Source organism: Conger conger, chromosome 8, assembly GCF_963514075.1.
Source record: "Conger conger chromosome 8, fConCon1.1, whole genome shotgun sequence".
Taxonomy (NCBI): Eukaryota; Metazoa; Chordata; class Actinopteri; order Anguilliformes; family Congridae; genus Conger; species Conger conger.
The window spans coordinates 12,193,556-12,215,921 of NC_083767.1; the positions used below are offsets into that span (position 1 = coordinate 12,193,556).

At 42.2% G+C, this 22,366-nt stretch overlaps 1 protein-coding gene across 3 annotated transcripts; it reads left to right on the top strand.

Annotated features, from left to right (window-relative positions):
• Nucleotides 1-951: 951 nt before the first annotated feature.
• LOC133135461 (calcium uniporter regulatory subunit MCUb, mitochondrial-like) lies at nt 952-22,316 on the top strand. 3 transcript variants are annotated; one of them, XM_061252481.1, is made up of 8 exons: nt 952-1,143; nt 17,831-17,900; nt 18,038-18,208; nt 18,869-18,973; nt 19,649-19,809; nt 20,312-20,515; nt 21,142-21,258; nt 21,703-22,316. In XM_061252481.1, the coding sequence occupies exons 1-8, from the start codon at nt 1,051-1,053 to the stop codon at nt 21,778-21,780; spliced, it is 999 nt and encodes a 332-aa protein (XP_061108465.1). In that variant the 5' UTR covers nt 952-1,050; the 3' UTR covers nt 21,781-22,316. The 3 variants fall into 3 exon arrangements, with proteins under 3 accessions (XP_061108465.1, XP_061108466.1, XP_061108467.1); XM_061252482.1 differs by having other exon boundaries at nt 18,038-18,202; XM_061252483.1 differs by having other exon boundaries at nt 1,085-1,143; nt 18,096-18,208.
• Nucleotides 22,317-22,366: the final 50 nt, after the last annotated feature.

Genomic DNA, 22,366 nt, shown 5'->3' on the forward strand with positions numbered 1-22,366 from the left:
TTAAATTCCCTACTAACTGCAGTTCCATTTGCATATGTCCGGGTGTTATTCGTTTTCAATTTATTTGGAAACTCACTCGCACTTGGCAGTCATATTCAGCATTGGCCCGTGTTTTTCACAGAGATACAGGAGATACTTCTAGCACAAGTGCTACGTGTAGGACATTATGTCACGGCGGGGAGGACAGAGCAACCAGAAGCAGACAGGGATGCAGAAAAAATGGCAGGTTTAATTGCAAATGCAGGGGCAGACAGAGCGGAGTCAAAAAACAGGCCAGAGTCAAAAACCAGGGGGTCAGTCCAACAAGGCAGAGGTACCGATATCCACAATAACCAAAGAAGAGTCCAGGGAAGCAGGCAGGGGTCAAAACCGGAATCGAGATAAACAAGGGCAAGGGCAAGGACTCAGGAACAAGGGCAAGGGCAAGGAAACAAGGAGGCTAGAACTGGGGGAAGGAATCAAGGGCTCAGGACAAGAAAACAGGATAAGACAAACTAGCACAGGACAGAACACAGGAACATAACAGTTCTGTCACGAACATTCAGACTCAGACATCACAGGGGAAGACGAGTGCAAAGACTAATGACTATAAACAGAACACCAGGCATGAATAAGAAAAATAATAAATAACAAGAATAACAATAATAAACAAAGATGAACGTTGCAACGTACCGGCAGTGCACTCAGTTAGTTCCAAGAGGCAAAATCTTTCCGTCGTAAAAATAATTTTTTCGTTCGTGATTCCGAGACAATTCCAGTATCAAATGTTTCATTCAACTAAAGCAATTGGAGAACTACAAAGTTTCAAATTATTGTGCATTTTCTCTTTACAGTCTACACGTGCAACGTAGACCGTCCCACTAAGTGCGCTGTATCCACCAATAAGGTGGCTGAACAGGAAACGTTTTCGTGCAGCGGTCAGATGCGTACTATCTCAACAGAACTGCTCTCACAGGAAAGACGGTGGATGCCTGTGAAGTCGCTGTCGATTTAGAGTCGCAAACATACATGATGCGATATTTTATTGAGATCGGACTGTAATTTGCAGCAATGGTTTCTTTGGGAAGAGTTGCAAAACTACAATTTGGAGTTATCCAGAGTGCTTTGTCATGCTCGAAAGCAACTTCGGGGTATATTTCCCGGGTAAGTTATTATAATAAACATTGTCGTGCATTAACATCCAATCTGTGAAATAAAGAAATAACAATGCAATTGATAAGAAATTGTTAAAACATTTGTTTTGTAATAATCATGTATCGTGTCATATTTCATATTAAAGCTCGAATAGCTTCCAGACAAAACGTTTGGCATAAACGATGCACTACGTTGGTTTGTAGACTTTAATTGATATAGCGAAAAACGCGTGCAATAGTTGTGCAGTGTTTTGGAATTGAAAATTGGCTAATTTTGTAATTCCGTTTTACAGAAACACATGTGCATAAGTGATGGGCAGCTGTTCACATCTCAGAGCTACTTTTAATGAAAATTGCACTGAGCTAATTTGAGAACTGACATCTTCTTTTATTCATTTGGACCAATGCAATTTTGCTCTGTGAATGAAACTTTTGCACTGAATGTAAATATAGACTTGTTTTGAGTTACACTGATGGTCTGCTCCTGAGCAGTTCTATTTAAGGGAAATGGTTTCAATTATCAGATATATTCATTTCATTTCCTTTTTGAATGAACACTCCATGAAGTGCGGCTATTTTCCTCAATCTTTTTTCATGTTGCCACAAAGCTGTTTTCCATGTCTCCATTCTTATATCACGTACTGTATTTGCAGTGAATGTTTCATCCCAGCTTTCTTGTTTAACGCTCGGAATAATATCTCCCGCCCCCTATTTCGACGCAGACTAAAAACACACCTTTTCAAACTGTACCTTAGTCCTACATCCTGATTTCCCCCGCCCCCCTTCCTGATATCTCTTGTCTAACCCCCCCCCCCCCCCCCAAAAAAAAAAATTATAATAAAAAATTCCACGTATGATGACTGTATGTTTAGAACAACACTTCATGTGTATTTTACTAGTTATGGATGTGATGCTTTAACTTGTGGAAGAACCTATGCACTTTGGATTAAAAGTGTCTGCCAAATGACAAAAATTTAAATGTAAAATGTAATATCCGAGAGAAGTTATTTATTCTGTGGTATCTGCTCGGCACATGACTGTGAATATCTGAAGAACATACTTCAGCTTCTTGTAGGGCCAATAAACATCAATGAAAAAGAAGGCAACTGCTGTCTTCTTCTGAATGAGGGTATTCCATGTCCTCTAAAAATGCATGTAATGTAAGCTAAATAGATATGAAACTACTTTAACCCCCTTTTAATTTAGAGGAGATTTCTGGGGTAGTCTATATTATTAGTTTGGTGAAAATGAAAATCACAGAATTACACAGGTATTGAAGGATTGAAAGAAAATCGTCCTCTGGTGCTATTTGGTCATGTTTTAATTCAACGTTACTCAAATTGGGACAAGTTTGAAATCAGGAAGCCCTTCCTGTAAGTGGTCCTGGTCTTAGTTATGTGGTTCATTACATGCCAGAAACACATGTGCGTAAGTAATGGGTAGCTGTTCGTGGTCACCTTCACATCTTGTGAAAATTGCACAGAGCTAATTTGAGAATTGACATCCTTTTGTATCTTCTTCTTTTATTCCTTTGGACCAATGCAATTTTGCTCTGTGAATGAGCTTTTTGCTCTGAATGTAAAAGGGCTGACTGAGTAATTATTTGATATAGACTTGTTTTGTGTTACACTGATGGTCTGCTCCTGTGCAGTTCTATGTAAGATATATTTTATTGAACCCCGTGGGGTAATTTGTCCTCTGCATTTGACCCATCCAAGGGAAATGGGTTCAGTTATCAGATACTGTATATTAATTTCATTACACTTTGGAATGAACACTCGCGGCTTTTTTTTTTATTTTCATGTTTGCATGCAGTCTTCCTCAAACCTGTCCCTCCTTATCGAAGTACTGTCTTCGCAGTGACTTTTTCATCCCAGATTTCTTGTGAGGAACACCTTACAATCAATGAGCAACACTACCTGCAATGAAGCCCAAGTTTGTGCTGTAATCCCTAAAACTAGCTGTCATTTTTTACCTTTGTGGGTGAATAGAAAACCTATGCCTTTTGACACCCTGGTTAATCTTTGGGGAAGCAGGCCAGTCAATGCTGTGGCAACACTGAGTAAGCCAATGAAACACTGTGTTGAGTGGGCTCAATATCCTCTAATTCATCTTGTGTTATGAAGAATAGATTTATGGGAACAGTGCTGCTTCCCCATCCTGAGGTGATTAAGCCTCCGTCTGATCTCCTTATTTTTATTGTGTAGAAGAGATTGCCATGGAGTACACAAGAAGAAAACGTTTATAATTTCTGTTCTGGCACATTATATTCACCCCATTAATCATAATGTAAATACCAGAATCGCCTCTATGCTAATGTGAAATGTGCATGAAATGTGCATGTGCATTTTAGTGGAAAAAAAACCTCATACACTGCAGCAAAATCCCAGAGTGAGTAGCAGCAGTGACTATTGACTATTGCATGACCTGGCACTGCTCTATACTACCAAAGAGAATGGGAGGCAACGCATCTGTTGTGAGTGTTTGTTTAACCTGCTTCTGGGATTCAGAGAATCAAAAGAGGAACTTTTACTGTATATGTGCAGTAGTTGTTGTTCCATCATTGTTTCCTCAGACCATTAGAAACATCTTTCATACAATGTTGTTTTGCTAAGTGAGTTCCTGTTGACTTTGTTCTTGACAGAAATTATGTGCTGTATTATGTTAATGCAGATCTTATCCTGGTGCATCCTGCAGAAGAGGGTTTTAACAATGTAAACAAATGGACTAATTAACCAAAAGGAGGTCAACGCATTCTTAAAATGTCTCAAGTCTCAGGTCCTTCTTATCCAGTCTTAAGCTGAGTCACAAGTCCCTACTTTTCAGCTACTCTTTCTCCATCCTGTTCTTTACTCTCTCGTAAGTCTCGTAAATACAGCATTCTTAATTTATTTGCCCACCTCTTCCGTACTAATGCACATTTGAGAGAGGAGGTTTCACACAAGTTTGTATAATTATAGCTGAGATAGAAACAGTCACAGCTGTTAAGGGAGGAAGCACATGTGTTGTGGTGGTGTACTTATGTCTGCAGTGACATGGGCACTGTCGCTACCTCCTCCCTAACCGATTCACTTTTCTGCTCCTCAAAGGCCAGTGATCTGCAGAGCTTGGATTACACAGCAGTGAGGTCAATGCATTGTCTCCCAATGCAAACAATGTGGCTAATTTTGCAGAGTAGTGCATCAAACTCTGTGCTGCACTAAATTTTTTTTCTGTCAATGTGGGCCACTCTGGTAAAATTAACTTCATGTACAATATGTTTCTTTGGTGAAACACACTTAACATAGCCTCTTGCGAAACCTGCAATGATAGCATTCGTGATGAAGCATGGAGTCTGCTGAGAGCGGACCTTTCATCGAGAGGGGAACTTTAATTGCCTTGTTTTCCACTAAAAAAAGTATGCACATTTCACAGTAGCTAAGAGGCGATTCCGGCAATTAGATTAGGATTAATGGGGTGAATTTAATGTGCCAGGATTGTCAATATAAATGTCTTCTTCTCTTGTTATCTGTGTACTCCATGGCAGTATCTTCTCCACAGTCAAAGAATAAGATGAGATGAAGCAGAGGTTTAATCGCCCTTTGGTGCTTTTCTGGAGGGCCACTTGGCCACTGTCTGGATACCTGGCTGTGCTCCCTGTCAATCAGTCTACCACATTTTCTCTCTCCATCCAAACACGGTCACCTGTCTGTCTATGCCATTTCTGCCTGTGCTTTGTGTGTCTCTGTTCTGTGCCCTTTTAGTTTGAATCCTGTGCTGTATGAGTACTGTGAGGGAGCAATGCTCAGGCTCCCACAGTGCACAGCGTGGTAAATGTCTCCAACAGAAGCCGTTTAAAGGTTACCGTGCGTGGGCAGGCGGCTGGTGGCCGTCATTCCGTGCCATAAAGAGCTTCTGAACCTCCCAGGTGTCTGTCAGAGCCTGGTAGTGTCATGGCTGCAGATTCACAATTTGTGCTTTGCATTGGCGCTGTTATTTCGGGAACTCTTAAAACTCAAGGAGTCAAAGAATGAGTGACCCATACTGACAGAGAGGCAGTAAGATTGACAGGCAGAAATAATCATTAATTGGTGTGCAGGTTAAAGGATGAACACTTCCTGCTGCGCCCTCACCATAAAGTTATTGTGAGTTAGAGTTATTATTAAATATGCACTCAAGTGAGAAGTGGGAACCATCATTTGTATACTAATTTTTGGGAGGTTATGTCTAGACATTTGTCTGGGGAAAAAAGAAAGAGAGTATTATGAGGATGGTATCTGTATTGTGATGTGGCTTTTGGCTTTTGGATCACAGAATGCATTTCCTTGGTTAATTAGCTGCTGGTGTGTTACTTTGTAAAAGGGAAGGGAGGGGCCAAAGGGAGGATCATTGACACTTGATCTTGCCTGTTGGATTATAATTAACCCAGAGATGACTGCAATCTGTCTGCATTTGACAGGTGACGGCACACGAAGGGAGCACAGCACAGCTCTCTCTCTCTGTTAGCTGACATTGCTAACCATTTTAATAGGACAGGTGGTTGCTGGTCTTTGGAGACACTTTAGCCTGAAATGACATGTAACCTGTCTCTCTCACCAGAGCCGAAAATGTCAGAGCATTGTACCAAGCGATAATAAGGGGCGCTCAAAATGGCTGTTGCCTTGATGTTTTCTCAAACCAGGACATCGAACTGAATATGTGCACGTTAAACAAATTTTTTTTTTAGGTTGGTAGCATTAGGCTGCTCTTAAGTGTACGTTTGGCCCAATAGGCAGTAACGTCACAGCACAGTAATTCTGAGACACAGTCATGAAGAACAGCCAAGATATTAATGCATGCATTTAGCTGGCACCCCCTGTTAATCTGCAACTATTCAACTGAAGCACAGCAGAGGAGAAATTAATTAAAGATGCATCGATTAAGAGGGAGACTGGCTGCAAAACAGGGTTGTTGGTTTGCTGTGAAATTCCAGATGTAGTAGCCAACATTCATATTTTAAAACAAAAAATAAAAAAATAAAATCTTTATTTATATTTACTTTCCCAAAAAAATGGGATCACAACCAACAGGAAACCCCTGGCTTAAAGGTACAATAGGTAATTTCGGACTTCTAATGGTCAAGAGAGGAATAGCAGCAACAAACACCTTCAAACCACAACACTGTTTATCCCTCCCCTTTCTCTGTAAATGCGCTGACGTTGAAATGCCATTGGCTGTGGCAATTATAACCATTTTTTATTTATTGTACTGAATTATTATACAGTTATGTGTCGGCCCATCAACTGTATATTTTGAAGCCCAAATTTAAGGACTAAAAACAGGGTGAGTCAACATGTCTGTGAGGCTTTTTCAATGATATGAAGGGATTTACAATGGTCTGGTGACAATGTTTTAACACAGAAATCTTACCTATTGTACCTTTAAGTCTTCCTCTGTTTCTTTGTTGTTGTAGCCAATAAAGTCTGTTCAGGTCAAAATTACATTTGTATTTCTGTGGTGCAGTCAGTGGGCTGTAACCGCTTGGTTTATGTTTGTTTATCATTTATTTTTTTAATAGCTTATTTATTTTCTCGTAGAGGCTGAGTAAAACTTCTAGAAGTAATTGGCACAACAGTCAGTCGATTGATGCACTTTTCTCCAAGACCATTGAGTCACCTGTTGATTCTGAAGGTGAATTGTGAATTAAATATCACAAGATGCTGGAGGCAATCTCAAAGATGCATTTTGTGTCTGAGAAATAAAGAATGGAAAGGCTCAAGCTGTTCCACTCACCTCCTTGTACAGTGGCAGGTGTGTTTTTGTGGATAAATTGTCACAAAAAATAGGGTAGAGTCTGTCAGGAAAATTATTTTGTTGGCCACGGAGATCACACCATGACAAGGGGCACATTCAGCAGTGCAGAGCAGGAGGCTGCAAAGCCAGTTTATAATTAATTTCTGCTGTGCAACAACATTCATCTGCGGGAACAAATCACACATTTTAACCCTTTCCACTTTGTCCCCCTAGAAGGCAATTTCTGCCTATTTTGTACTCGATCTATAAAAGTGTCAATATCTCATAAACTATTTCCTGCACACACATGGTTGAAAACTTATATTAAAGAAGAGTCTTGTACCATTCAGAAATTTGAGACAGAACAAATGTATGTCAGACATGTTCACAGACTGTGCACAGAAGATATTTTAAAATACTAAAAAACTCCTAATAGTTTAGCACTGAATACCTCAATTTCAAAAAATGACCCAACTCAGAACTACTTTATATTTGTGAACAAACTTGATCCCAATGTGTCTTTAAGATTTGGTAAAGATATCTACAGGCATTCCCAAAACTGCACCCAGATGTCCTCAAGTGTCCCCAAATCTCTCTAAATATAAAAGAATCTACATATCTTTTTGTCCAGACACATGAATGATCAGAAAATCTTATTTTTTCATTAAAACCGATTTTAGGTTTTAATGAAAGCACCCAGTGATGGAGTATGATGGAGTTTCCATGAAACATTTTTTAAACATCTTGCTGCGATTGAGAGCTGGCCAGTGCGGGCTTCCGTACTTCCAATCTCAAAATACCGGCTGAACTCCCTTGCCTCTCCACCCTGCAAACAACACAGCTGTTCACTTGAAATTGCCCCTCATCCAACTAAAGTACAGCATGTTTTGAACAAGGTTAATGTTAGAAAGGCTGTCACTCTATCTAAATAGCCTCCATCTAAATGGCAGTTCAATTGCCTGAAACTGTTTATATGTCCCTCCTTCCCTGTTTTTCAGACAAGAGGCAGAATACAAATGATTTCATTCAAACCGTTTTCATGCAGGCCTCCAGATACAGCATGAGTGACAGCAAATGTAATTTAGTTTTGACCCTAACCATATTTTCCCCAGTGAAATGTTTTACGGCTGCGTCTCCTCGGTTTCCCTGGAGACGTGCCCGCACACAGAGAAATTATTGATGCCCCTGTCAGGCTCCTAAATGATTTTCCATGCAAAGCAGGGTGCCCAATATTGCCGAGTCCTCACCCAACAGATGCGGAGAATGGCTGTGAATTGAGCTGTAAGTCATTGTGACGTTACTGGGGAAATATCACGCTTCAGCATTATGATGGAGTCATCATCGCTTGTGTGGTTCTGTTTGTGGCCTTTACGCATACAACAAAGGATGGAATGAATCATATTACAAATAACTTTGATGAGCTTCAGGTATAACTTGAGTCCAAAACCTAATGCTGCATTGCTGCATTTCACACAGCAAAATGTTCAGTTAAGTATTTAGCATGTTTTTTTGTTGTGTGAATCTGTCAGCAAATAACATGCATTTTGCTGTACACTGGTCTTTATCCTGAGCCAGTATACTTTTTCCCCTTTGCAGAGTGAAAATACGTCTGAAATGGTACAGCATAATTGCTTTTCCATTGCTCTAATTTGCTACTCAAACTGTAGCACAACATGCTACATTCATTACCATCCCCCACCCACATGGCCACCTGTGTGCAGTCTGTGGTAGGTCTGAAGTCTTCCTGAAACACACTGACTTTACCCTTCATTTCCTCTGTCTATCTCTGTCCGCCTCTGGTTTCCTGTGATCCTCCTTTCAATTTGTGCACTCCTTACCTGCAGGCCACAGCCGTTCCGAGCTGAACCAGGGCAGAAGAACCCAAAAGTCTGCACTGGGAATCGAAGTTAGCCTTGTTCACATAGAGTAGTGGCAGGCAAGTAGCTTGGCCCATGTTCATAGGTCAGTATTTGTTTTTCTGATGCCTGTTGCGGATCCAAGTTGTATATTTACTGAAGCTTTGCAGCTTTGCAAATGCTGTACTTTGTTTAAGGATAAAACAGGTTCCCACTGGGAATTAAAAACTGCAAACCAGCAATTTCAGCAGCCTCTGCAGACTACTACTGCATCTGCTGTCTTAGTGTAGCGAGTATAATGCAAGGGTGTACAATCTTATCTGAAGGTCTGGTGTGCGTGCAGGTTTTTGTCTAAGCATAGCACTATGATACCATATGCACCATTGCACCTTTAAATATAATTTTTGTTATTTGTCTGCAAGGTTTCATTGGCTTTTGTATTTTCTGGAGCTGTATCATTCTTGTCTTAGGGGATACAGGTCCCATGACTGCTCACTAACCCCCACACCCACAGCCTTGCCTGGATGAGCCAGCAGCACAGGGCCACTACAGTAGCTGGGTCCAACGAGGCAGAAAAGATCTGCACTCAGCGTTTAATTGTGCTGTGTGAGGACAGTCACGACCCCCAGCCCTGCCTGAGCTGATCTTGATAAAGCAGTTTATCTCCGTGATGGATGGGGGCTGTCAGTTCACACGGTTCTTTTGTCATATTCGCAGAAGAAAAGGTCGATATTTCAGCTGGATATGAGCAATGTGAGAGACATTTCAGCTGTGTTCGTGTTATTTTCTGTTTTTGGAGTCAACTGGTTGAAATTTTCTGCGAAGCTGCAGGTTGGTGCACGTGAATGCTCAGTGTGGAGAGAGCGAGTTCCCGGCTGACGGTTCCGATGCAGAACGTCAGGGGGGCTGAAGAAAGCGGGGGTGACTTTTATCCGCTACTCTGTGATTAACAGGGCTTTGATGTGAAGGGGGAGAGCTCATGTGCCAAATCAGTGAACACATAGGCTCCAATTAGGAGGAAGCAAAAACACACTAATGATCAAGCACTGCTCTACAGCGCAGCTCTCTTACACTGCAGAACCTCACGTGTCAGTGGAAAAAAACAGGCACCAGTAAACAGGACATGGACTGTGTGCTCACTTAAAAGGGAACTTCACCCTAATTCCATGCTAGTTACACTATTTTACTGATTCCTCTTTCCTGTTGGAATATTTTCTGTTTTATATGTTTCATGGAAAAAAAATTTTTCAAGATATATTTCTTGCCACATCATACATCCCAATCAGATCTCTTTGATTGTATGCATCACCCCCAAGTTGCCAATTGTCAATGTTTTACTCTTTTTATGAAACTATTTACATTTTTTAAGATGTGGATTGGATTTCAGTTGGCAGTGCATGTGGGCTGGATGACGAGGTGGGTAGATTAAATCTGTACATCATCAATATAATAAAAGCTACCACAGCTTTCCCTTGGCATTAGGCATTGTGCTTGCACTGATCCAATTAGGCAAAGACCTAGCTACTGAACACCACTGTGAATTGTTTAAAAATTTAGTTTGAATGAGGCTATGTGAGGGTATCTTGGTAGACCTATTGATGCATCTTAACTTGTGATCTGTCGTCTGGCCTGCTGGCTCGGCCTATCTACTCAGATAGCTACCCAAGAGCTATAGCCTTATGAAACTATTACACGTTATCAAGCTTCTCTCCTTGTCCAATTCATTTTGGCCGTTGCTTCCAATCGATTCTTGCACTTGAGAAGAAAGTTTAGATAGCTGGCGTAGTTCAGTGTAAAGCCCTGAATCTTTGTGACTGGTGGTTTGGTGTCAGTGCTGCCTGGAGTTGCTGTGTGTCATTGTCTTTCAACACTCTTGCAATTGCTTGTTTGTCTACAAGGGCCTGTCCACAAATGTCTTTTTTTGTCATCAAGCAAACTGCTTGTGGCAATCATAGGTATTACATAGCTGGCTTCTTATATACCGTATCTTGATTACTTCTGTTGGGTTGGGGCAGGGGACTGTCTGAAGATACAAATTTAATCCCCTACCCATTCAGTGCTCGTTTGGCGTTAATGACTAGTTCATGGAGTGGGTGTGGCTGTCCTGGTGATGCAGAATGCATTTTATTATTATTATTATTATTATTATTATTATTATTATTAGTGGATAAATCAATTTACCAATAAAAAATCTATTTTGAGTGAAGCTCTCTTTTAGTAACGTGGTAGACACACTGACTGGTCAGTGCACATCACCCCTTCAGCAGTTAGTTTACACTGTGCAAGCCCAGATCCCAGTAATATGTTTTTAGATTGATCTCCTTTGAGCTTCACTTATCAATCTTAATGCAAAGAAGATTAAAGATACACAATGTACATATTTTCACAGGAATGCATATCTTTGCATGTTCTGCTTTTATAGTGTAATGCACTGGGCTCCATCAGATCTAGTTCAGTGAGCAACACACAGTCAGATAGGAGTTGAGTTAGTTTATTGCTGTAACCGTTGCAACAACATGTAAGCAGTGCTATTCTGGAGATCAAATTGCTTAGTTCCTGCCTGACCATAGGTCGTAAAGTTCTAGTGCCTGTAGCCAGGCACTTTATATCTGATCAGTACTGAACAAACACTGATGAAATACATGTCTGCAGTGATAATACTGTTGACACAGGAAAGTTCCATCCATCCATCCATTATCTTAACCCGCTTATCCTGAACAGGGTCGCAGGGGGGCTGGAGCCTAGCCCAGCATACATTGGGCGAAAGGCAGGAATACACCCTGGACAGGTCGCCAGTCTATCACAGGGCACACACACACCATTCACTCACACACTCATACCTATGGGCAATTTAGACTCTCCAATCAGCCTGACCTGCATGTCTTTGGACTGTGGGAGGAAACCGGAGTACCCGGAGGAAACCTACGCAGACACGGGGAGAACATGCAAACTCCGCACAGAGAGGCCCCGGTCGACGGGGATTCAAACCCAGGACCTCCTTGCTGTGAGGCGGCAGTGCTACCCACTGCACCATCCGTGCCACCCACAGGAAAGTTGGTAACTTAAAATAAACCAATGAAGAGTGATTATACTTTGTCTACTTTAAGGGTGATTTCCAAACTGACAGGAGTTTTCTTTAGTTTCTTCCCTGCCTGTTGAGCTGATGTCTCCATAACGACCATGTTGTCAGTTACAAATTGGAGGACGTGACAATGAAATCCATTCAGTCCTACAAAAGGGAGAATTATTCAAATTGAAGGAAATCACACATTATCAAATGCATCTACTCATCAAATCAGTATATACTTTCTATGGAGATTACCTCGTTGTACATTTTCATGTAAACCAGGAAATATTTCTGTTTTTTTCTCATGTTATTACACATTAAAGACACATTTCATAAAATATATATATTTATTTTATTTCATCTCCTTGGCTTTATTCCTCTATGCCATTTCAGTCATGTTAGAGACCGTGCTACAAATGTAGCCTTCTAATCCCCCCATTTATACCTCATTGGTATGCTTAGCCATGTTGTATGGGGTGTTAGTTGCCATGACAATTCATTCTTCTTCCTGTCCTAGACGAGAGACTGTTACGGTTTTATTGTTTATGGATTTGGGCTGTGCGGTTTACTTGACCGAGAAACCTGGATGCATTTGATTTCTTATGTCATTGACTGTATTCAGCCTGCCTCTATTTTACAGAAAGGCCTAGCCTACGTCTTCAGCAACTGCCATTTATTGTAGAATTAATTACTTCACTGATATAGTATGGGTAAAGGTCCTCTTTGTTTCAATCACAGTGCAGATCTTTGTTATTTTTTCCCTGTTAGAGCTCATAAGGCTGTAACAGGGATAGTTTATTCTGTAGCCCCCTGCGGTAAAAGTGTTGTGGAACTACAGGTTGTCTGGGGGAACCATAGGTTCCTCATTGGATCGCAGAACAACTCCCAGTTTGCATCAGAGCTCTGAATAAACAGAGAGCTGAAAAGCACCAATCTGCAAACATAATGGAAATTTGCCCATAGTAAACTTGGTCATTTGTATTTTGAGGACAAAAACAGATTTTCTGAAAGTATTTGGGATGGGCATTTCTGGCAGTTGTGCTTGCATCCTCTTTATCCATCCATCCATCCATTATCTGAACCCGCTTATCCTGATCAGGGTCGCAGGGGGGCCGGAGCCTATCCCAGCATACATTGGGCGAAAGGCAGGAATACACCCTGGACAGGTCGCCAGTCGCAATTTAGACTCTCCAATCAGCCTAACCTGCATGTCTTTGGACTGTGGGAGGAAACCGGAGTACCCGGAGGAAACCCACGCAGACACGGGGAGAACATGCAAACTCCGCACAGAGAGGCCCCGGCCGACGGGGATTCGAACCCAGGACCTCCTTGCTGTGAGGCGGCAGTGCTACCCACTGCACCATCCGTGCCGCCGGCGCATCCTCTTTAGAGTACTGCAATACATAACACATTACAATGAGCAGTTTTACCAACAGATAAACTAATCCAGGCGACAATACAAGTTTCTGAAAACCTCACAAAAATACATTCATTCATTCATTCATTATTCTAACCCGCTTATCCTGAACAGGGTCGCAGGTGGGCTGGAGCCTATCCCAGCATACATTGGGCAAAAGAGAGGAATACACCCTGGACAGGTTGCCAGTCCATCGCAGGGCACACACACCATTCATTCGCACACTCATACCTACGGGCAATTTAGACTCTCCAATCAGCCTAACGTGCATGTCTTTGGACTGTGGGAGGAAACCGGAGTACCTGGAGAAAACCCAAGCGAACACGGGGAGAACATGCAAACTCCACACAGAGAGGCTCCGGCCGACTGGGATTACAAAAAATACATTAATAAATAATAAAAATAAATAATAATAATAATAACAATGTGGGACATGGAATAACCCTTTTGATTTTGTTTGCTTATAAACTAGTGGTGTAAAAATGTAAATGCTAGTGCAAAGAGAACACTCTGGATCCTTATTACTTCACTGATATAGTATGGGTAAAGTTCCTCTTTGTTTCAATCACAGTGCAGATTTTTGTTGTTTTTTTCCCTGTTAGAGCTCATAAGGCTGTAACAGGGATAGTTTATTCTGTAGCCCCCTGCGGTAAAAGTGTTGTGGAACTACAGGTTGTCTGGGGGAACCATAGGTTCCTCATTGGATCGCAGAACAACTCCCAGTTTGCATCAGAGCTCTGAATAAACAGAGAGCTGAAAAGCACCAATCTGCAAACATAATGGAAATTTGCCCATAGTAAACTTGGTCATTTGTATTTTGAGGATAAAAACAGATTTCCTGAAAGTATTTGGGATGGGCATTTCTGGCAGTTGTGGCTTGCATCCTCTTTAGAGTACTGCAATACATAACACATTACAATGAGCAGTTTTACCAACAGATAAACTAATCCAGGCGACAATACAAGTTTCTGAAAACCTCACAAAAATACATTCATTCATTAATTCATTATTCTAACCCGTTTATCGTGAACAGGGTCGCAGGCGGGCTGGAGCCTATCCCAGCATACATTGGGCAAAAGGCAGGAATACACCCTGGACAGGTTGCCAGTCCATCACAGGGCACACACACCATTCACTCGCACACTCATACGTACGGGCAATTTAGACTCTCCAATCAGCCTAACGTGCATGTCTTTGGACTGTGGGAGGAAACCGGAGTACCCGGAGAAAACCCACGCGAACACGGGGAGAACATGCAAACTCCACACAGAGAGGCCCCGGCCGACTGGGATTACAAAAAATACATTAATAAATAATAAATAATAAAAATAAATAATAATAATAATAATGATGTGGGGAGCCGTCTGTGTCAAGTGCTTGAGTTCACCCTGATCTGTACTGCAGCAATTTTTCAAATCAACTGTTCAAAAAGTCTTACAATAATTTGATGGTTTACCAAAGTGATTGCCTTTGCCAAAGTCTTGGTTGATTGATCAATCAGCTCTACATGTTAAAGGTTACAGTACTAGTATTTTGATTTTGGCGCAGAACATTTAACTCCAAAGCAGATTGCTGAGTGGTGTGTGTGATTAACAGGTCAAAACAGACAGATTGCCAGCTTTAACATTCATCACCACCTCACTGAGGAAATTCATTTTGCACGAGTGTGCAAGCCTTCCATTTCATCACACATCTTGTTATCTCAGCCTGTGAAGCAGAAAGTGATCATTTTGACATGAGCATTTGTCTGAAATGAGAAAATGAGTAAGCAATTTAACATCTGTCCATGCATTGGATGTAAAAGGAAAATTGTCAATTGTGAATTCTAAAAGCTTTATTGACATAGACCACAGAGGTGGGTGCACTTAGTCACGATTGATGCAATGATCAAATGGCAATCTAAACAGTCGCCTTTCACATTTATTCTATTACATTTTTCAGGTGGCCCGATACTTTATAAAATGGTGCACACAGACCAAACCTTGAAACAGTGTGTCAATAAGACGTGCTGTAGGCTACCTGTATAAGCAGACATCTTCAAATAGGTGTGACTGCAGCTGTTGTGTATTCCTGTCACTAGTGAAAGATACACTGACACTGTGGGATTTTTAGCCCCTTTTTAACGGTGAATGATAACATAAGTTGCAAGCTAATAATTATGGGTATGAGACATTCTAATATTGATGTAACAATCAGTACTGATAATTGAATGCAATGGAGTTCTAGAACAGTGAAATATAATATTGAAAAAAACATTCCAAAAAACATGCTCTTCAAAGGGTTAATGAATCTGAATAATGTTTATATTTATTACAACGGAAAATGTCAGTGTACATAAATCCATTTGTTGTGTCAATCATTAAGGCAAATATAGCTGTATATTTTTTAAAGAAATAAGCAGTTAATTTACCCTTGCTGCTGGTTTGGTGGCTCCACTGTGGATATGCTGAAATGTAGGTCACCTCAGGTCACCTAGTTTTTACAACAGCTTCCAGGCACATTTCGGTGTCTCTCTCATGATACAATGGTTCTCTACTTACATATGTGTGAGAACCATTCTTTTTGAAGGAGCAGCGTAGCGTTTTTAGCCCCGGACACACCAAACCGCCGGACGTCTTCCGGTCTTTTCCGTCTTTCCAGTGTGTCCCGCACGCCGACACTCCGTCGGCGTGTTTTGGAGGGCTCCATGTTCAACATGTTGAATCGGCGTCGGAGCCGTCGGACGTCGGTGAGAGCTCTCTCACCGACGGCTCCGGGGGCTCCGACGCCGACCGTCGGTTTGGTGTGTCCGGGGCTTTAATTGTTCTTTGTAACAACTCTCCATCTCTCCCAAAGAGGTTTCACTGTTGAATTTCACCACAATGGGCAGTGATGGTCATATGGAGTTATCCTGACCTCAGCAGCAGTAAAGCAAGGAGAGTAACCTCAGATATTACAGTCACTGAAACTTTTATTCATAGCAAAGCATAATCTTCAACGGTGATGGTACTGACAGAATATGCTGAGGCTCCTTGCAGCAGACCTGGGTTCTTTGAACCATGCCATGCATCATTGTTTTTATTCTGCTGCTCTCTCTCTACTGTTCACTCAAACAGGCTCGCCAAGATCTCCTTCGGTGGTGTGCTTGTCATTTTTGTGCATGTGTCATTGGGATGCATGTCTCAGATACTAAACCGGGACTCACATACAAAATGGCCGACTGGGAGGGATAGATTGAGCGCAGAGACAGCAATGAATGCTCCAACAACTGAATATTTTTCTTTTTGACATGCGACAGTTTGCTGCAGTGTGTAGTGATAATCCGGCCAACACGTCTTATTGCACAAGCACAGGTGGTTATCAATCCATACAAAAACCTATGGAAGCATAACTAATGCAGATGTATCTCTCTGGGAGTGTAGATTTTAAAGAGTAGAAGTATTCACATACACTGTATATGCATGTTTTCTGACTTGTGCAGGCACAGCACAACAGGAAACTGATACAAATACAAGTATCAGTTTCATGTGAGAGGTTAGTCAGAAGTGATAGGGTGGCCTGTAGCGTAGTGGTTAAGGTAAATGACTGGGACACACACGGTCGGTGGTTCTAATCCCGGTGTAGGCAAAATAAGATCCGCACAGCCGTTGGGCCCTTGAGCAAGGCCCTTAACCCTGCATTGCTCCAGGGGAGGATTGTCTCCTGTTTAGTCTAATCAACTGTACGTCGCTCTGGATAAGAGCGTCTGCCAAATGCCAATAATGTAATGTAAAGTGATATCTGTGATTTAAGCAACATTGAGATGAATCCATGCAAAGAGCAATGATTTCATATGCTTCATACGTAACAGAGGCCATGGCAACAGTTAGATATGTAGAAGGGACTTCCTCTTTTATGATGTGCACGTCCCTCTCTGTGTGCCTACCCTCAGCCAGCTGCCTCACCATACCTGGCAGGTGGTGGGATAGAGCCTGCACTGTATTTACACTGAGTAACAGTTTCATCTTTCCAAATTACCCTTGCCTTGAAAAATGACCTGAGCTTTGGTCATAACTGTGACATATTTCAACAGTTGAGTAAAAATGTCAGGACCGATCCTCTCCTGCTGATCTCCAGCCTCCAATGCCTCCCATGAAATGTTATGGGCCTGTCTTACAAAGCAGCCGTTCAGAGATAAACCCAAGCAGCAAATGCCTTTCCAGTGACATAGGAAATTACATTCTCAGCAATGGACACTCCTATGGGCTTTGACATGGTACAGATTTGCAGATTTGGGGAAAAGAACACTGTGAAATTTGAAATTTGAAAGTATAGAGACAGACCAATTTTGTGAGGTTAACCAAATAAACTATTAAAATAATTTACTGATTGTGTTGTTTTCTAAAGTTGCAGTTTTCCAGGCTGTGGATTTCTGAACTTAAATTATATTTGAATAGGAGAGGTGGAAGACAGAGCCTTTTTTGTTGGTTGTGGATGTGAAGGAACAGTAAGGTATATATTATATATTACAATCAAGAATATCCACAGTTGTATGTTATGAAGTATGGGTATGAAGCTCTTATTCTGGAAATGATGCATAATTCTGATGCATAAAAGGAGAAACCGGACCAATCTTTTTGTGTTTCAGATCCAGTCCAGGCTGCAGTTCCAGTGGAGACCTCTGCAAGCTTTCTGTAGTACTACAGCACCCTCTTGTGGTAAGGATGTGCAATTTCCCTTGTTGTTCACTATTGCACAACCTAGCAGATATGAATTATGATAAAAATGACAACTGTCATACATATAAGAACAATATAACAATCAGTAGGGATATTCCCAATTCTTGTTGTTTTAGATATTACTGTGCAGTATAAGCATGGTCGTCCAGTGCTGGCAATCCCCTTACCCTCCAGGAGGGAGTGCTGTCTGTTTTCCCTGAGACCCATGCTCATGAACGTGGGTGACCTAATCCAGGATGTACAGAGGGAGGATCCTGGTGTGACAACCACTGCCGTCCTAAGTGCAGGTCCCATCCTGTTACTGTGTGTGTGAGAGAGAGAGTGAATGTGTGTGCATGTGTGTGTGCATGTGTGTGAGAGAGTGTATGTGTGAATGTGTGTCTATCTCTGTGTCTGTGTGTGTGTGTGTGAGAGAGAGAGAGAGAGAAAGAGTGTGTGTGTGTGTGTGTATGTGTGAATGTGTGTCTATCTCGATGTGTCTGTGCGTGTGTGTGAGTGTGTGTATGTGTGAATGTGTGTGTCTATCTCTGTGTCTATGTGTGTGAGAGAGAGAGAGAGTGTGTGTGTGTGTGTGTATGTGTGAATGTGTGTCTATCTCTATGTGTCTGTGCGTGTGTGAGTGTGTGTATGTGTGAATGTGTGTGTCTATCTCTGTGTCTGTGTGTGTGAGAGAGAGTGTGTGTGTGTGTGTGTGTGTGTATGTGTGTCTATCTCTATGTGTCTGTGTGTGCCTGTGCATGTGTCTGTGTCTGTGTGTGTGTTTGATTTATAATATATTGATGACGTGTCTTCTTGGCAGTGCTTATATATGTGATTGTACTGTTGACACAGAGGAAAAGCCCTCTCACATTATGAGAACTCTGCAGGGCAAGTCGGTATTTCCAGAGGGGCAGACAGCAGCTGGCACTGATCCATGTCATTATGGTGCTGTAAAACATTCCCCACAGACGGAGAGCTTTTGTCCTCCGCCACGTCCCTGGAAACACTGCTCAGTAAAGACTTCCAGATCCTCATCAACAATGTCACTTACCACGTACACTCTCCAACCAGAGGTGAGACTCCGCTAAGGACGGTGTTCATTGGCTAACCCCCAATATAACTGGGCGTTAGGGTAAAAGTCTAGCAGTTATTCAGAGCGCTTTTTGAATCATGAATACAATAACCAGGGTAGGGAAATTATACTGGTGGCAGTGTGTTGTGTTATGTACCTTTAGGCTGAAATGACAGTCAGTACATGTGGTACCTAATAAAACCTGGATTAGTAAATATTCAGCTTTTCAAGTGGATAGTATACTAGCTGGATAGTCATAGCTGGATTACACCAGGGTCAAGCACCATTTTTCAAAACTAATATCCAATTTCCAGGCTGGAATAAAAGCCTTGAGGTCCTTCATGATCTGTGGATCTTTCCTTCCATAGCTTTTTTCTTTCAATATTACTTCATATTGTGCTGAGTGTTCCAGTCAAAACCCACCCAGCACATTACCTCCTGTACAAAGAGCCTGGGGTTTTCCTAACCCGAAAAACATCTTTGGTACTCCCTATCATTAGGTTAGCGGTTGTGGTCTCACCTAGGATCATTCCACATTGTTGGCATTGACCCATTTCCAGTTTTCCTTTTTTCTGCTTTGGTGCATGGTGGAGATTTCTCCATGCAGAAAAAAAAAACCTGCATTCGCATTTTGAAGATGACGACGCTAAAACGGCCGTACTGGGTCTCCCTGCAGAAGTGATGTCCAGCGAGCGTGCGAGACACATGGAGGATATGAAGGCCGTGGTCCACATGCTACACACAGCCCTGAACCTACCCAGGCACCACCAGCTGCAGGAGAAAGAGCTTCTGGAGAGGCTGAGCTGCCTCAGACAACACCTCCTACCCCTGGAGAAGGTACACTCCCTCTGAACAGACCGGCCAACACTGACTCAAAGTAAATAACTTTTTTGTGTTACTGTTTTTGAGATATGGTATTGCGTAACTGCCGTGCTTTGAATTTGCTGAGGTATATTGCTTTAGGCATAGATCTGTGTGTGTCTTTGCCCTCATTTTTAAGAAATGAGATCTCTTCTTACCTTTCGGACTACAATAAGAGACAGATTATGTTACCTCACCGGGAAATGGGTCGAGTTTGAACACGCTGGGAGGCCACTGCTCGGGAAACAGGCAGGTCGAATTTGAATGGACTGGGATGTCGTTTCTTTTTAAAGCTCACAATGTGTATTGGTCTGAAGGCTGATACTGACATGAAGGCTCATTTCAGGATCCTGTGGTTTTAATGTGTCTCTGCTTGGGTGAGTGTGTCTCCATTTCGGTGTGTGTGTGGGTGTATGTGTTTGTGTGTGTGTGTGTGCATGAACATATGCCTGTGTGTGCGCTCGTGTCTGTCCTACAGGTTAAAACCCGGGTTGAGCGGAAGGCAGAGCACATGTGTTCCTGGGCGATGTGGGCAGGTGTGGCTGTGCTGTCGGTCCAGGGTGGAGTGCTGGCCTGGTTCACCTGGTGGGTCTACTCCTGGGACATCATGGAGCCCATCACATACTTCCTCACCTACAGCACCAGCATGGGCTTCCTCTCCTACTACATCCTCACCAAACAGGTCAGGCCAGCACCCCAGGGTCCTGCCTCACAGAGCAGGTTTGCCCAGCAAAACCTGGAACCCTCCCAAATCTGGAACAAGTACAGAGAGCTGTTCCTGGGCCCAGTTCAGTTTCAGATACCAGGTTAGTGAGTTAGCTTGTGAACTGCACTGAGTAAAACATCTCTATTGACTTCAGTCCATGTTCCAGATTTGGGAGGGTTCCAGGTTTTACTCAGTGTAACTCAGTAGGGTTCTGTAACATCAATTGAAATGACAGAAACTCAACAGAATTGGCAGTTTATCTGAATGCACAATAATCTCAATTAATCTTCTGTCTTTATTAAAAACAACTTGGGAGAAGCACATGTATAAATGTTGTTCAAGCTCTGTCGCTTGACTTAATGCATGACGAATCCACAGGCACTGTTGCTTACCCCAAATCAGGTTTTACGAGAACCAGGACAATGCCCTCCTTGTGAATGGAATTTGACCTTGCATGTTACCGTGGAGTGAGGACAGTATGGTGCTGTTCCCTCAGCCTAATCAATGTTGCCACCTTTGACTTAAGTGTTTCTCCCCAGTGCGCGTACATTACTGTGCAGCCTCAAGTGATTTCTGTACTTACATTCGGTTCTTCCTCCCAGGACTGTACTTATGCAGATGTTAAAAACAGGCAATTCCTGCACAATTTCTACAAAGTGGCCAAGAGAGAGGGTTTCGACGTGCACAAATACAACAGTCTGAAGGAGGAAGTGGCTGGGGTATTGTTTCTGCTCACACGATAAAGTGACTTTCATTCAGTTATATCAAGCAAGGACACACATTAACCCCATGAACAGTAGCTTTTTTGTAATGATTAAAATAAAATAAAAAAATTGGTTTTTAGAAATAACTTCCGCACATATAATTGCTTTCAGTTACCAGTAGTGATCGTTAAATCAGTGTTATAATGTTCAATTCTGAGTATTTTAATCATGTGTGTGATCTCACACTAGCTTTCCTAGTACACTGGTGGTGAATATTTCCCATCGTCTTTACAGACACTGAGCTGACATTCGCTTTTGGAAACTCTGGCAAAAACAATTTGAATAATTGAACATGACTATATATAGGTAATCGTATTACTACTGTGGAATAAGAGACCGGTTTGTGTGTTCAGGTTAAGACTCCAGACATAGTCGCTGATGTTTTCTCTGCGTTGGTAGGTGGAGGAAAACCTGAGACGACTGAGGAAACCAATACAGTTCCAGCTGCCAGTGGAGCAGATCCAACCCCAACCTTGAGACGCCAGAAGATGATATGCAATGAAATGCATATACTGTACACCAATACAGTTAGTGACGCGGACCCATACTAACCAGTATCCACGGTTACAGTGAGGGGAATACACACTTGGATATATACACCATTTTGTGATAACACACATGGAAGACAAAGGCCCGCACATGCAAACTCAAAAAACGGTCTTGCGTAGAGACAAACACACACTCACACTCGGTAGCACACCAAAGCCCAGACACATCGCCCCTGAGGACACAGAAGGAGGATCAAACTCGGCAGGCCTATCTGCCAAGGGTATCAGTTTTCAAGTCTGGTCCTGAAAACAAAATGTTCCATACTCTGACTCCATGCAGGACAGCCTGTAGCCTAGTGGCTAAGGTACACGACTGGGACCTGGAAGGTTGGTGCTTCAAGCCCCAGAACAGCCACAATAAGATCTTCACAGCTGTCAGGCCCTTGAGCAAGGCCCCTGAACCGACATCGTCCCCTGCTTAGTCTGACTTAAATAAATTTAAAAATAAAAACAATCATAAAAACATGAAGGTTTTGTTTTATACTCACTTTTGTGGCTGTTCAGCTGTATGTTGG